At 38.9% G+C, this 16566-nt stretch overlaps 2 protein-coding genes across 3 annotated transcripts in view; one reads left to right on the top strand and one right to left on the bottom strand.

The window, feature by feature from the left end:
• Positions 1-16566, bottom strand: part of CTNNA2 (catenin alpha 2) — a 500115-nt gene that overhangs the window by 153791 nt on the left and 329758 nt on the right. The window lies entirely within an intron of this gene.
• On the top strand, positions 1859-10101 carry LRRTM1 (leucine rich repeat transmembrane neuronal 1). The gene is made up of 2 exons (XM_030491750.1): positions 1859-2434; positions 2721-10101. The coding sequence occupies exon 2, from the start codon at positions 2776-2778 to the stop codon at positions 4339-4341; it is 1566 nt and encodes a 521-aa protein (XP_030347610.1). The 5' UTR covers positions 1859-2434; positions 2721-2775; the 3' UTR covers positions 4342-10101.

Here is a 16566-nt window from a genome sequence, read left to right as displayed (position 1 = left end):
TGAAGCTTTTTTTGGTATTTGTAAAGTTCAAGTTATCTTTTTATTTCTGTTTCCCTGCTAATTGCATCAAAATATTCAGAAATGCAATTTGGAATATATTCTTGGAAAAGGATTTTTTTAGTCTTTTCTGCTTCAGTGCTCTTTCTCTTGGTTCTGTCATTGCTTTCCTTCTTGCTTTTGTGTACTGAGAAACAGAATTAAGGTGTACTGCAACCAGTGGACACTTGCATAAACAGCCTGCTTTGAATAAAACAGCACGGTCTTGGGAGATGAAAACCATATTCAGCTTTCCTGCCTGAATGCTAACACATATACCAGGTTCATAAACTATTAAAGCATCACATTTTTGCTCTGAGACCACTAAAATGCAAGAGCTGTGAAAGGCAGAAAAATGTAAATAAACTGAATGGGGAGGATAAAAGCACATTAATTCCTAGGTTCTGAAACCACAATCAAAATGGTTTATATTTATAACTTATTCAAAGACATTTTTGGCAAATATATTTGTAATGAATCTCCCTCACACATTTTTATGCCCGAGAGCTTAAGTTTTCCAGGACTTCTGTAAAGCAACTTTTACTGCATCAGATTACTGCATTCCTTGATCTCGAGCAGCACACGCTCTCAGCAGCCAGCCACACTCAAACACAAGGAACAGCTCTAGGATTTCACAGCTCTGCAACAGATGCTTCAAAAAAGATTTCTTTTTAAATTAATATGATTGTGAACAAGAAAGCAACTATCATGATTTTGCCCTGCCTCCAGCATTTCACAACCGATGCTGACTTAAAATTAGCACAATCCTCTGCAATACTTGTATGTCCATGTGAAACTTCTTCATAGAGAATTCCTGCAGAATTGTGAGCTGTCAGCTCTGATCGCATTCACCAGCACACAGGCATTAGACTCTATTTCCTAAGAGGAAGAGATGGCCAGTGTTTTCCTGACAGAAGTATCGTAGATTTTTTTCAGTCAGTCAAAATTATAGAGAGAGCTCATTGTTGATGCATTTCCCATAGATAATGAGGACTGCAAATTACCAGGCAAGGATCTTTTTTGGTACATGGAACAAAAACCAGCACGATCTGCAGAATTTAGGAACTAATTGGGTTTCAAACCCCTTTCTTTGCATGCTGCCGGCACGGTCAGAGTAACCTATACGCTGATCTTATTCCAAAGGCACAGTAATCTTTATGCTGCAAGAATTAAGAGTTTTGTGTGCCGTAGCGTACACTGCGAGAAAAAAAAGCCTTTAGGAAAGGCATGTGCTGAACACACACAAAATATGCAGAATGGAAAAAGACCAAATGTAATTAAAGCTTATATGAAACCAGACATTCTTATTTGCAGAGCTCTGGCTGCATTTCTATGAGAAAGAATGCACAGAATTTCAAATCATGCTCTAATTAGACAATGTCAGAAGAAAAACACATTCTCCCCCCCCCCCCCCCATCCACCGCACTCCCCCACCCCAAGACTCCAAAAGGCAAATCTCATCATCAGAATTAGAGAGAAAAAGCAATCCAAAGCTGCTGGTTTACATATTCCTTCCCAAACCAAGAAACCGAGTATCTCCCTCTCCCGGCTAATAGCTTATAAATTCAGACTTTAAACAAAAGCAGGAAAAAAAATGAAAATAATCCTAATTCTCAAGCTTCCTACTTAGCACTGCCTCGCTTTTGATGATTTGTGCGGCTGTGTGTGCGTGCCTGTTTGAGAAATGGCGAGATAGGCTTAAAGTATTTTCCATTTCATCAAAGAGCATATATTACTTTCCTGGTTCGCTCCAGTGTTGGTTTTATGCCCACCCCTTTTCAATCTGCCCATGTCTGAGATGCACAGTGCAGGCGTACAATCATGAGCAGCTTACGACACTCAGTGAACACTAGGTGCCTCTGCATGCTCTAGCAACATACTGCTCAGCTGAAGGGAAGGGATTCTTGCTGTCTCTCTCTGCTCTAAGCATCACCTAACAAGCAAAGCGAACAAAGAATGGGAAATAAAGCTACCCTTAGCCGGTCAGTGAATGAATGGTAATCTCTCTATGGAGTAAAGGTTGTGCCGGTCAATGGTCGTTGCAAATGATGGACATTAAACAGATTGACAAATCCTGTGGAGTCGTTAGTAAAGAGTTTGGAGTTTTTTTCACGCCACAGTGTTAACTGCAGAGAAAAGGACAGAGGGAGAAGGAGAAGATCAAGCTCATGTACATAGTTCTGAAACTTGCAGGTCCTAGGAGTCAGCTAAAAAGCTAGCTGGACAAGCCTTTCGCTCTTTGAGCAGAAGCAAAGTGAGACATTGTGAGCTTGCCAGCCTTGCACAAAATTGAAAGGGACTGAATTTGTAGCACAGAGGGGTCTTTTTTAGCTCTGCATATAATTAGTCCAAACACAAAGGAAGCAACTGAATGGAGGTTGTCACTCTCTGGAAAAGGGTGGGTAAGACACTTTTTAATTAAATTCTTTCATGAAGAAAGATTTTTTTTTTTCCTTTGCTGCAGCATTTAACATGAACAAAATCACTATCATTTTACCTTTGAATGTCTGTGAACTTTAATGCTGCACAGCTCCTGCATGCTGTAAAGTGAAATATTTGCCTCTGTGTTTGTTCTGTTTGCTGTTTTGCTTTGATTTTCTGGCTCGGTTTTGGGTTTTTTGGGGTTTGGGTTTGTATTTTTTATTTTTGTCTTTTTTTTTTTCCTTAAATAAAATATGATGTAGAATTTGAAAAAGATTCAATGGACATTCTCAAGCATATTTGGAAATATTCTTGCTAATGGATTTCCTTCTTATTGGTCTCTGTTTAAACTGGCTGCTGAGGAAGCCCCCGGGGTTGATATTGTGTACGCTGGGTATCTTTTCTAAAATGCTTCCAGCTGTGAATAGTGGGTGTCCACAGCTATGTCGGTGTGAGGGCAGGCTTTTGTACTGTGAATCACTGAATCTTACAGAGATGCCTCGCAACCTGTCGGGCATGATGGGCTTGTCTCTGCGGTACAACAGCCTTTCAGAGCTGCATGATGGACAGTTCACAGGGTTAATGCAGCTCACGTGGCTCTATCTGGATCACAATCACATTTGCTCAGTGGAGGGGAATGCCTTTCAAAAATTGCGGCGAGTTAAAGAGCTCACCCTGAGTTCCAACAAAATAACCCAACTGCCCAACACCACTTTCCGACCCATGCCAAACTTGCGCAGTGTGGATTTATCATACAACAACCTACAGTCTCTGGAGCCTGACCTGTTCCACGGGCTGCGAAAACTCACAACTTTGCACATGCGGTCGAACGCCATCAAGTTCGTGCCAGTGAGAATTTTTCAGGACTGTCGCAGCCTGAAGTTTCTAGACATAGGATACAATCAGTTAAAGAGCCTGGCTCGAAACTCTTTTGCAGGCTTGTTCAAACTCACTGAGCTTCACCTCGAGCACAATGACTTGGTGAAAGTGAATTTAGCCCATTTTCCCAGGCTCATCTCCCTGCAGTCTCTCTGCTTGCGAAGGAATAAAGTTACCATTGTAGTAAACACTTTGGACTGGATATGGCAACTCGAGAAACTGGATCTCTCCGGCAACGAAATCGAATACATCGAACCTCATGTTTTCGAAAGTGTACCTCACCTCAAATCCCTGCAGCTGGACTCCAACCGGCTGACCTACATCGACTCCCGAGTCCTCGACTCCTGGAAGTCCCTCACTAGCATCAGCCTCTCTGCAAATGCTTGGGATTGCAGCCGTAACGTTTGCGCCCTGGCCTCCTGGCTGAGCACCTTCAAGGGTCGCTACGACAGCAACCTGCTCTGTGCCACCCCTGAGTACGCGCAGGGTGAGGATGTTTTGGACGCGGTCTACGCCTTCCACTTGTGTGAAGACACAACAGACCCGACGAGTGTGAACACCCTCTCCCCGGTAACAAACAACAGTGACCAAACGTTCAGCTATGGCTCGGCCACCGCCACGTACGACGTGCAGGACGGCGACGAGGACTGGACAACATACGCCATCACCGTCACCATGCCTGGCGAGAACTCGGAGAACGCCGTTCAGATTCATAAGGTGGTGACGGGGACCATGGCCCTGATTTTTTCCTTCCTCATTGTGGTTTTAGTGTTGTACGTCTCCTGGAAGTGCTTTCCAGCCAGCTTAAGGCATCTAAGACAGTGCTTTATAACACAGCGCAGAAAGCAGAAGCAAAAACAGACCATGCATCAAATGGCTGCCATGTCAGCCCAGGAGTATTACGTTGACTACAAACCCAACCACATTGAGGGAGCCCTGGTGATCATTAATGAGTATGGATCTTGTTCCTGTCACCAGCAGCCAGCGAGGGAATGCGAGGTGTGATTTTCCTTGGGGATTTAAACAGTGTGCAACCAAATAACAGCGTGCAGGCAGACGGTGGCACGAGGGGGGGGGTTGCTGTGCTTGGCTGGTGATTTCTGATGTGCTCCTCTGCCAAAATTGATAAGAGGGGCTGTCTAAAAGACTTGATATTTTAGCTTTATCGTGTCTTAAAAACCTTCAGGACAGTCAATCTTAAGATTTCATATGCTAATAACTCCCTTTGAAGATCTGTCAATATTCAGGAATCTGAGAGTGTAAAAAGGTACCAATTATTGATCTTTTGTAAAGTAAGAAAACTGTTTAAAATAAAAACAAATAGCATTTACAGTTTTTACAGACTGGTGTACATTACATGACTTGTTCCCTGTATACAAAAATGCAACAGTTTAACCTCTTTTTCTCTTCATATTGAGTGTTGAAATGAAAGTCTAGGAGCAAAGAAGCCACGTAAAATAGAAAGCTTAAAATTAACCAGATGGCTTCACACTGTAATTAGCACACGTTCACTTACATCATGTTACTGAAGATATGAAGCATGACACTGGAAGTATATTTTTGTTAATGTGCTACCTGTAACTGGATGTCAGTACAACAAGGAGCTAATGCACCTCAGAAAAGCTAAAGTTTTGACTGTGTCCCTGGGACAGGATTTCTGAGGATTTTTAAGTACAGCTCACTTGTTCATTGCTGTAAGATCCATAAAAACTTCATCCTAACCCCTGAAAGTATTTTGTATCAAAACTGATTATATTGCTAAGTCTCACTAAAATAAAACAACCAACAAAACCCAAATGACCAAATCACTGCCAAAATGTGCTCAGCATAATCTTCTTTAAAGTAAAAAGGATAAAAAACCCTTCTAAATGTAAGGGTTTTTACTAGCATTTTCCACTTTTATGTTTGTTTTGAGATATGCTAAGAGCAAAGAAACCATTGTTTTGTGCACTGTGGTGCCATGGTGAATGGAGAAGAGGAAAAGCTATTCGGTTCTCAGTGGTGAAACCTATGTGTCTTTCAGGAGTAAAAGCTTGGCTCTAACACTGTCAGAGTAAGACAGAGTTATTAGAGCATACTTCTGGGTCCTATAGTAAACTGCTAGCAAAGCCTATGTCATGTCCTTCACTTTCACCACCAGCCTTCACTAACAAAACCACCCTAAAATCTCTGCAGAGGCTGAAAGTATATGAACCCTCCTTACTAATGACTGATGAATGGAATTGATGGATATAAGCAGTGATTTAATAATGTGGAATCACAGAGCTGTTTTATCTGACTGCCCTTAAATAAAGCCTTCCTTTCCTTGTATTTTGGATTTTTCATTCCAATATGTGAACAACCTGATTGATCTTTTCAGCAACTCCTCTCATACTAATGAAGATGAGGTAGTTTTATAACATGAGGCAGAGAATCTTGACATTTTCTTCATACAGCATTACATGCTAATAAAATGTTATGGGTAATGAATTGGGTAACATTTCTATGCTTTGAATATATTTTTCTATCTTTAGGTTACCACCAATAGGGGAAAAAAATCTGAAATCTAACATATATTTTCATTTATCACAGGTTTTTTCTTTTTTATAGCATCAAAGTGCCACCTACTCTTAAAAGGCTACAGCAGACTTAGAAAGCAGAAAATAGGCACAGAATAAATGATTTTTTTCCCTGCACAGCAGGTTTTAACCATTAACTTTGAATGTAAAGAGTGCATTTTTATTTTTTTCTGACTGACACTACATTTAAGGAGTCAGAACTTATTTTCCTCTATTTTTACATCTCAACCTGTTTAATATTAAATATGATGATAGCCTCTTAATCAAAATTTGTATTTAGTGAGACTATAATGTCATCTGTGAAAGCAATGAGATTATGTATTGGGAGAGGACCTTTACAGAGGAAACTTAATGAAAATTAAGTGCTTTTTTACTAAAGCCAGTGAAAATTCATGACAGCTTTGAAACAAGCTGGCACTGTTAAAACTAGGCTTTTCTTTCTTTAAACAAATGCACATTTCTGGTTTTGTGCCTCAAACCCACAAAGGCCTGATCCATCCTGAAACTCTCAAGTGATCTGAGGGGTTGAGTGTCCCTGTGCAAACCTACCAGTGAGGACAGAGAATAGGTACGGAGTCCCCTGTCTCTCTGGGTGCCTGCTCATATTAATTAAAATATTGTCTGCCTATGGTAATAAAAATATATGAATTATCTTTATTTCCATACTGACCGCCTGTTGCTATAAGGAACCATACTAATGCAGTCATGGTTTTGCCCTGTAAATCTGATGTAAGACTGATACTGACAAACAATTGTCCCGTGGTTGTATTTCTATGTATTTTTAGCAGATTTGTGGGTTGTATTTTAAACACACTAGTGATTGCACCCCTCTGGAATTATTCCTGCTGTTTATTGGTGTTAGCAACCTCAAGCTACATTTGCAAAGATGTGAGCAATTCCATCTTTGGAATTTGTTCTCCTCTGTGCTTCATGCATCTTGCATTGACAGCTCAAGTAAACCGAACAGCATATTTTTCTTTAAAGGTGCAGTGATTTCCTCAATGAGAGCTGATTTTGGTATTGCCTGTTGCCATTTCTCCTGAAGTAATAACCACCAATGGCTTGCCACCCGTAGCAGGATGATGGATGAATCCTCCATATAGAGCACAGAACTTATTTAACTTCAGAAAAGTATATATTTCAAAATCTTCATGCAGAAATCTTTTCTAAGGGTAGTATCATCCAGAGACCACTTCCTAATGATCTCTAGAGGATATCTGGAGATCTTGATACCCTCTGAATATTTACCGGTGGAAAAGAGGGGTGTCACTGCTACTACATGGCATAAAGGTATTCCACAGTGTGTCCACATCTAGTCTGAAAGCTTACATGAAATATATGTGGATAATAAAGAAATAAAAGAGCAAGTATTTAATTCCAATCCAGCTATTGCAAATCCAGTTATTCATCCTGCTCCAGGTTGCTTGCATTGGTATATATGAGAGTTATTATATTTTTATTACATTTATAACAACTGCAGGGGCAAATTTTCCCTAACTCATTCGTCCAAATTTCATGTTCATCAACTGTCCACAGATATATCATTCCCTCTATTTTGATGCCCCTATTCTGGCTTATGAAACGGCTCCAAAATCAAAAGAAAGAAGAAAAAAGATGCTTTTGGGGTTAGTTGTGACAGTTTTTTGTTCAGGAGATGCTCGGGGAATATCAAAAGAGGGAAAATATTTTAAATATTCCCCTTTTAATGTTCCACTTAATAGGACTAATCTCCCTTTTATAACTGAGTAATTAACATTATTTTCTTTATGTTCAAGTGTCTTTTAACATAGAAGGGAGAGTGAATAGCAGCAAAAGAACTGCCTTTTTTGAGGATGGTTAACACTACCAGTGATATAGATCTCTAATATGCAATCTCTTGCTGTTAACATCAATACACACTCACGGTGCACCCTGTGATGAAGGAACTGTTGCTGTGTATGCTTTGGATGTATATAAGGGATGCTTTATTTTCCTTTCTATCTTTTTTCCTTCCTTTCTGTACTACTTTAAAAAAGAAAAGTGGTATGAAAGCACAGGTTCAATGCTAATGTACCACATTCAGTTTCTGGCCTGAATATGTAAAATACAAAGAAATTCTGTGTTAAAGCTGCAAATTCCCTCCTTTACCATGCTGTTTGAGTACTGCAAAGGGTTAGACTAAGGGTATGTCTTGTTTCTCCATGTGCACAGCAATAAGTAAATGTACCAGTCTGAAGATGCAGTCCCACGCCTGGTTCATAAGTGACTTGCATACGTGTGCCAGAGAAACATCATTAATGATACCTAAGGATATTTTTGTATGCTTTAATATATTCTGTACATTTTTATGGCTAAGGCATTGAAGGGCACTTGAAATGAGCCTATTTGATCATTTTCCTTGGTTCTGATAAAAAGCCCCTCATTTGCTTTTGAGATGGACTAAATTTGTTCCTTGTCTGTGTCTCATTCTGCATTAATAGCAAAAGGACACTTTGAATAGCCCTCCCCTTCCCCCAGCTTCTCCAGTGGTATTAAGAATGGCAAATATGAAGGACTATTTAATTATGAAGGTTATTTCTAGTGCTATAATAATAATAACAGTAATAATAAGAGAAATAAAGAGGAGACAAAAGATGAGAGAAAAGACTGGGGTAACAGCAACTAGATCACGTTTTTACTGGATTCCTTTGCCTTTTCTTTTTTAAAGCTGGTAAATCTAAAGGACTAGCACAGATGAAAAAAGCAGGACTGAAGGTGGTGCAGAAAGCATTTTTAAAAACTTGGCAAGCAGGGATGAAACAGCTCCTGGACAGGAAGGTGCAGTACCAAACAGCTTCATTAAGCAAGAAAGAGAAAAGGAAAGGGGTGAAGGGACAGGATGAAAGGGAAGATAAGAACTGGTGAGAAGGCAAGGGGACCACTGTGCACAAATGGAAAATGAGATTTTTTTTCAGTGCCTTCACCTCCCACATTAAGACTGTGGCAAGGACAACAGCAGAGATTTAAGCAAGATACCCAGCATCTCTTTTTCTCTCTATCTCTCCCTGTCTTTTCAAAGTCAGTCACACATAGACTCTAATTTACAGAGGCGCAGGGGGACATGCTTTCCCAAACACACACGCACGCAGCCCTGTCATTTCCTCTGCCACCCTTCTGCTCCCTGGGAGCACAATGTCCCCCTCATCCATCATTATGTTTGCTGAAGTCCGGCACTGAGCCTCTTCCATTAATTTTTTTGGCTGGACTTCTTAGCTATCCTAGTCGCATTTCCTCACAGACTTTCCAGAAAATCAGACTTTTCTACCCAAAATATCTCTTTTTTTTTTAACCCCATCCCTTAAGAAACCCTCATCTAGAGAGTGATCTTGAGCTACAGCAGATTCTCCTGCTAATTATATCCACCCTCATTCCCCCTCATATTCAGCTTTCATATTCATAGCTATTAAGACAAACAGATCCGAGATGTTTCTGCTGTGTTCAATTTATTATTATGCACCAAGGTTATATTTTTCCTTGACCTGCTCAACCCAGTGTAATATTAACAAATTGAGCATTTATGTGGGTTCCTTTCCAAGCATGAAGTTGATTAGAAATTTAGGAAATGCTGGTGATTTAAAGATTAACCTTTCATGTAATTACTGACATAAACCAGAGCCATTAAGGTATTAGAAAAAACTACTCAGAGTATATTCTACATAAAAGAATACCACATTTAGAGTCATGTGAAAGACTTTCCATACTAGCCAATTATTTTTTTTACAGCAGAATAACCTGATGAAAGGAAAGGAGTGAGCACAGTCTACCTCTAAGCTTATGTGGAGGAAAGCAAGGCTACAAAAATATTACAGAAACCAAGCAACAATCTTCTGCTGGCAAGACACAACTTGTAAATGGGTGGGTGGCTGTGAAGATCTGAGATGAATGCTGCAGAGCACTGTAATTTTATTGCACTGTGTGTGCTTTAAAGTGAACATATTTGCAATGAAATCTGTATTTCCGTAAGAACAGGGCAATTGTTTTTTGTTATAAAGATAACGTCACTTGTTGGCATTCAGGCACAATTATTCAGCCTTTAAAGCAATTACTGTTCTTACTTGCCTTTGCTGGTGTGATAGTTGGGTGAGAGAGTCAACTGTAACAGGCTGCATTGAAAGGAGTTAGAGTTCAAAGTACCCAGATTTGCATTACAAGAGAAGAAATTCAGTTAAAAATAAAGACCAGCTTTTCACCTTTGCCTCCATTTTTCCTCTTCCTGAAAATCCAAATATGTACATCACTTATAGAAATTAGAGATAATTGGCAGTGGCTAAAGGATAACGTTATGTGCGCCTGTGCTTGGCAAACAGCACCTACTATTCTGCTAAGGCACTTTTTATTTTAAACCATTTTGCTGCTCTCATGTTCTTCACATCCTCACCAGACACAGTAACCACCGTCAGAAAGATGTCTTTCAACACAGGTGCTGTGGGAACATGACCAATTCGGTCCCATTTCTGAGCTAACAAAGACTAAATCCAAGATTTCAATGGTAATAGGTAAGTACAAAAAACTACTTCACCACTGAATCCCCGCTTTTAGCACAGCAGATTTCTCTGCCTGACATGTTTAGGCACTAAGCCTTGTTGTTCATTTATTACAAACTTTGCTCTGGCCTTTTTCATGACGTACCTTTTTCCTAATAGCAAAGTAGAGCATGACACCGGAGAGAGGACTAAAAATTGTATTCTCACTAAAATCTGAGATAAAAATAATATGCATAGACATATTGATCCAATTGATTTAAGAGCTTATCCAGTGAAGGCAATGCAGATTTTATATACCAAATCTCCCTTAAGTAGCACACCTCTGTACCCTAGTGGTTACAACAGGATATGACCAAACATCCTCCTAAGAGCTGGGGAGCTGACTCAAAGTGAAAACAGATTTTTGAATATCTTTTAAAATATATATTTTCCCTCGAATTTTTACTTGTTCTTCCCCACTCTTCCATTTTTCATTCCCAGAACCCCACAGGCAGAGTAAATCAAAAGCAAGGGGAAGAGGAAAACCCTGAAAAGCCCAAACTAAACTGTAAGTGGTAAATGCTCCATCCCTGGCAGTCTTCAAGGCCAGGCTGGATGGAGTCTTGGGTGACATGGTCTAGTGTGAGGCATTCCTGCCCATGGCAGGGGGTTTGGAACTAGAGGATCTTAAGGTCCTTTCCAACTCTAACTATTCTATGATTCTATTCTATGATTCTAAGAGCAGTCCACAGCTATTGAATGCCAGAGATTTTGTTTCTTTTAACAACTCTCAGCCCTTTGAAACTCATCCACTATCAACCCTCTTTGCAAGATGAGAGGTAAACCGAGCTCCCAGGAGTAAACCTGAATCTGTCTCTGTATTTCAGTGCCTCCACTGACAGTCTGGCTTGCCAAGACAGCCTGGTAAATATTAAAGAATGCTAATAATAATGAGATAAACCACCTAGGGAGTTTTTCCCCTCCTTCTTTTAAACTTGGCTCCAAGCTAAAGTTTATCTTGACAGAAAGTTTACTTCTCTGATCTAGATTATTTCCCAAAGCAATATTTCCAACAGCAAACAGAAGTTTGTGCTGCTGCTAAAAGGTTTGCAAACCCCATGCTAAAGAGGCCACTGCATGTCAAATGTTTACCTTAATTTCATGTAAATGTCACTCCACATTGGACATTCTGTATTTCTTCACCACCATATGCACCTGCCTCCATCTTCACAAACCTTCCCCTTGTGCCGTAACTACCTTTACAAAGAGCCCAGAACCGAATGCTGCTGTCAGATCAAATTCCCCAAGAACTGGATGTAATGAATTTATTATGTAATTGCTGTAGTCTAACAAATTGAATGTGAATTCTGTGGCCAGAAAGACAAACAAATAATGGAGACAATAAATGAGCAGGAGAAATGCATCTGACACACTCTCTATGGGGAAAAACCCCCACAAACTAAAAACATTGGGTGATGACAGTGCTTAAGCTTGCAGAAGGTGGAGGCCATTGACCATCAACTGCATAAAGGTGAATTACATGGGATAGAGAAAATCACTGTTAAAAAATAAAGGGGAAAACTGAAAAGGGGACAGTGACCATAGCAAATTAATTGGAAAGAGAATTAAGTGATAACCAACACATGAGAAACTCACCAAGTGATAACAAAGCACTATGGGGATATCTGAGGACAAAATGATTTTATACAAACCTGCAGTGAGGGAAACAGCAACACATAAAGTCCCATGGAGCTGAACCCTGAGCTTATTCCTCTGTCATGATGGTCTTTTTTGGTATATTATAAAAACTCTTGACTAGTTTATTGCTCTTATTGTACAGAACTGGACCCTTGGAGACTGTGCTTTTACTTTATATGAAATACGCTAAACCAATAGTTGTTTTTTCAATGGATGGAACTTCTAGTCTGAAGTCAACCCTATTTTATTGGTTTTGTGTATGTATTTCTCTGTATTTCCAGCAACTGTTAGGGATGACATTAAGTTATTCTAGCTGGTGGAATGAAGATCTTCCCAGAAAGTTCCCTAAGTAGTTTATGAAGTTACATTGTGCGTCTTTCGTAAAAAGGGAGTTGAAAACTTTTCTCCTTTTTCCCTGGTTATGTTTTCCCATTATGTAGAATACTCTAGCCCCAATCTGTCATTTTTCATTAGCAAAGGACTCAAGCTATGGCTGTTAATGGTAACTCTTAACAAGGATTTGATGAATAAGTCTTGGAAAATCAAACTTGAAACAACCACTAAAATCGGTCTCAGATCCGTTGTTTCCAGGTAATAGAGATGTTAGCAACTGGGAAATGAAAGTTGAGTGCTTAAAGCACTAGGGCATTTAAAACAACAAGCAAATGGTGTTTATCAAAAAATTAAAAAAAAACAGAAAGTGGAAAAATGCAGTGGAGGGACCAGTAAAAAAATTAAGATTTCTAGTAAAAGTAGCTGTTACACCAAAACCTGAATAACTGAACCACACTGCAGTTCCCCTAGACCTGATCAGAGATGATCGTAACAGATTGGTAAGTCTTATCTCAGTAGCTGTTAAGTTCATTTCAAGATTTATTAAGGTCTGTAATACCATACCACACCACAAGGATAAATTGACTGTGGAGCAACGTCGCGCTTCTTTAATAACCTGCAGTCCTGAACCTTTGGACTATGATAATAATATTAACAAAGTGGCATGCAAAAAAGGCAATTTTATATTTGGACTTATAAAGAGCTTTTGACAAAATGCCTTTAAAAGATATTCATTTTCCCATAAATAAGACAAACTGCATGGCCATAGAAAGCTAGCCAGGTACCCAAAAATACTCTATACGGTGAAAAAATGGAGCGCAGTATGGTCCGAAGTCCAGGGCTGCTGAATCATCCTAGCTTCAATCAGGAAATGTATGTCATTTTTCAAATGACAGATTATTTATATCACAAAAAAGTAATGAAAATCATGAGGATGTGCAAAGGGACTTCCAAAGGCTGAAGATTACATAAACTTTGATGGATGAAATTCTGAATTGTCAAATACAAAGCAAAAGACAAGATATAAAGAAAAATGTTCATCCGTGCCTTGGTGATGTAAGTTATATGCAACAGTCAGATAACTATCTTTCTGGATATTGTGTTGAAAATCTCTGCTCAGCGTGCAGAGAGGAAAAAAGGAAGAAAAGTGGAATAACGTCTCAAACATACGTAGCAGAACAGCTCTCAAGAAATTAAATAGTTTGATAAAAATCACTGCTGTGCCCTCAGTTAGAAAGCAGTCTCCAGTTCTGTTAAGGATAAGCTGGGAAAGGATATAACTGCTAGATAAGGCGAAGCTGCTGACAAGTAAAAGGAGAATGATTTGGGAAAGTTTGTATGTAAGAAGAGAAGCAAAGAAACTGGACCTACAATTGCAGCACAGCAGCAAAACGTGTATCCATTCCCCCTCTAGTGGCCAGTCCACTGCAAAAATAAAATCAAACCACGAAGGAGAAAGGCAATACACTGGCAATTGATTTTAAAACAAGAACATCATCCCCCCTTCTTATTTATTCCCCTTACAATTTTATGTTGCCTCACTTTCTATTATTATTATTTGCTATTCCTCATTAAACTGCCTGCTGTATTCCTTTGTTGCTTCTTGTCATTACTTGGTGCAGAAGCTGTTTTACAGCCGACATAATTTTTTTGTAACATGCCTGTACCTATGTGTAAGAGGAGGATATGGAGTGTGACAGGGGCTCATGCGCACTCTACCATCAGAAATAATCATAAATTAAAGAATAAACTTTGGAACTCATTGTGCAAGACATCACTGTTGCAAAAAAAAAGGCATAAAAAAAAGAAACAGTTGCAGAGAAATGAGAACATTGAATTAATTCTGTACATATATCCTGAATACTTTTTAGATGAAAAAAGGTGCTTTTTTAGGAACAGCATCTGGGACAAGTCACACCAAGCAGTGGAAACAGTGCTTTTAAATTCCTACTCATGAGCCAGGCACTGAATGTCGGTGTTTCCAACCAATCTGCATAGAACAGTCACCTGGAGAAACTGAGGCCAGATGAACCCTTCACATCCCCATCTTTCAAACACACACAAGTTCTTCTTGGTCAGTTACTCTGTTTTCCATAGGATATTTGCTAAAATTGAAAGAATCCCCATTTTTCCCAATTTTTTTGAATAATGCAATAGAACAGACCGTTTTCTGTTCCTATCTTTTAACGATCCTTCCTACCCTAGAATATTTTGTAGTCCTAAAATGCCAGTGACTGGAAAGGAGCTGTGCTCTGTTTCAGGTTGAGGCAAAACCAAACACTTGGTTAGGACTGCATGTTTTGCTAAAGTTCCTATTCTCTACAAAAAAAGAGAATAGGAGCAGAACAGGAGCAGAAGTGAACATCCTCTGGTTGCCCTTTCAGGGAGCCTACTACATCCTCAAGCTAATAGACTCTGGCATAACAGCCTGTGGTTATAGGGAAGATGAGAAGTAGCAAGGGATTAAGTTTTTCTCTTGTAAAATCTTTCCATCACTTTAATTTTCTCAATCTCTGCTTCAAATGCCATCCTTACTAGTGTTTTTCTACATATAGGTTGGTTTGTGTATCAGATAGACAAATTAAGTAACCCTTTCTACAAATGATTTGCTAAGAAATTGCCCCAAAATGTGCGTTCTAAGGCTTATAACACACCATGCACTCTCGTATGCATTTTAATAACTGAAGCAAGGTGACTGCCCTTCTATGGGTTATTCTGAAACAACCTGTTTACCATCTAAGACCATGCCTTGCTGTATCTGACTGTAGCTTTTGGTAAAGACCAGTTTAGATGGAGTTCAGAGATACCACTTTTCTGTTAATTTTAATATGTTGTTATTAATTTGTTCAACTGAAGCTAAAGAATAACACAATAAACAAGGCACAGTCTGACTTCTCATATCTTTGAAAACCAAACACGTTTCCAATGTGTCTTAACAATTTTACCTAATTAAAAATATTTAGAAAACAGATTATTCAAATGATTTGTATATAATACTCTAAGCAATTTGCTCTTCCAGCATAGAATTAATCATTACTATCCACAGTCAGGGCAAGTTTGATAGTTTATCCCTTACCAATGCCATTTCAGACAACTCTTGTATTCAAAATGCCTGCTGTCAAGACAGTTTCAAGAATAAGAAAATAAGGAACTATACAAACAATTTGAAACATAACAAAAGGCACTTGAGTATTATGGGAATGGGTGCAAGTACAAGGAAAAGCTTACAGGGAAACCTAAAGAAAACTGATTCTCTGCTCAATGTGGAAAGATGACATCCAGACTGATCTGCAAAGGACATCTATTTTTCCATCAATACTTACAGAGAAGCATACACATATTCCTGGCAATTACAGAAGTGATAGAGTGACTTGGAATATTTGGCTGAGCACCTCATACTGGGTGGGAATTTTTTACCTGTTGCTTAAGTGCAATAATATGCTCAGTTTCATATAGGAAATGCATATTTTCATACACAGAACTTCCTGTTCTCAATCTTACTCTGTCAAAGAATAAGTATTTTTTTTCCCAGGTTTCTCCTCACAGTACACAAAAGGCAAACTCTGATTTTTAGTTGAAGAGCCATAAGATTCTACAGACTGAAAAAAGGGCCTTCCTCAGAATGACAACCTAGGGTAATCTGTGATTTCCCTTGTATGCCATTACTGGCGTAAATTAAATGTCAGGTTCCAGACTAATTCATCACTTATTAACAATATCAAACTTTTTCTTTTTCATTACAGATAACACATTTACAGAGTATTTTTTAGTATTTTATTACTAAAGTTATCTCAAACGCTCTTCCCAGTATCTGCCACAATGAAAAAGAGAACCAAAAAAACCCCCAGAAAACATTCAATCATAATTTTAATGATAAATTATTTTTTCCCTTCACTAAAATTAAATCTTAAAAGCCATTTAATTAAAATGAAAAACTGTATGACCTTTGCCATGCAAAGAATTAAAACTAAGGATGCTCTCCCTCCAGACACTAAGATATGGCCTGTCAATGATTTACCATGAGGAAGCAAACCTTAACAAAGCAAACTATTCTGGGCAGGTGATTCTTTCCATAAATAAGACCCATCTTCAATAACCTCATTTCTTTGCATTTTCAATTGCAATTTTCCCTATGTCTTCCTGTAACATGCAGAAGGACA

The sequence above is a fragment of the Strigops habroptila genome, chromosome 7 (genome assembly GCF_004027225.2).
Source record: "Strigops habroptila isolate Jane chromosome 7, bStrHab1.2.pri, whole genome shotgun sequence".
In the NCBI taxonomy this organism is placed as follows: domain Eukaryota; kingdom Metazoa; phylum Chordata; class Aves; order Psittaciformes; family Psittacidae; genus Strigops; species Strigops habroptila.
The sequence above is the reverse complement of the archived record's forward strand: the minus strand, read 5'-3'. Positions and strand labels throughout refer to the sequence as shown.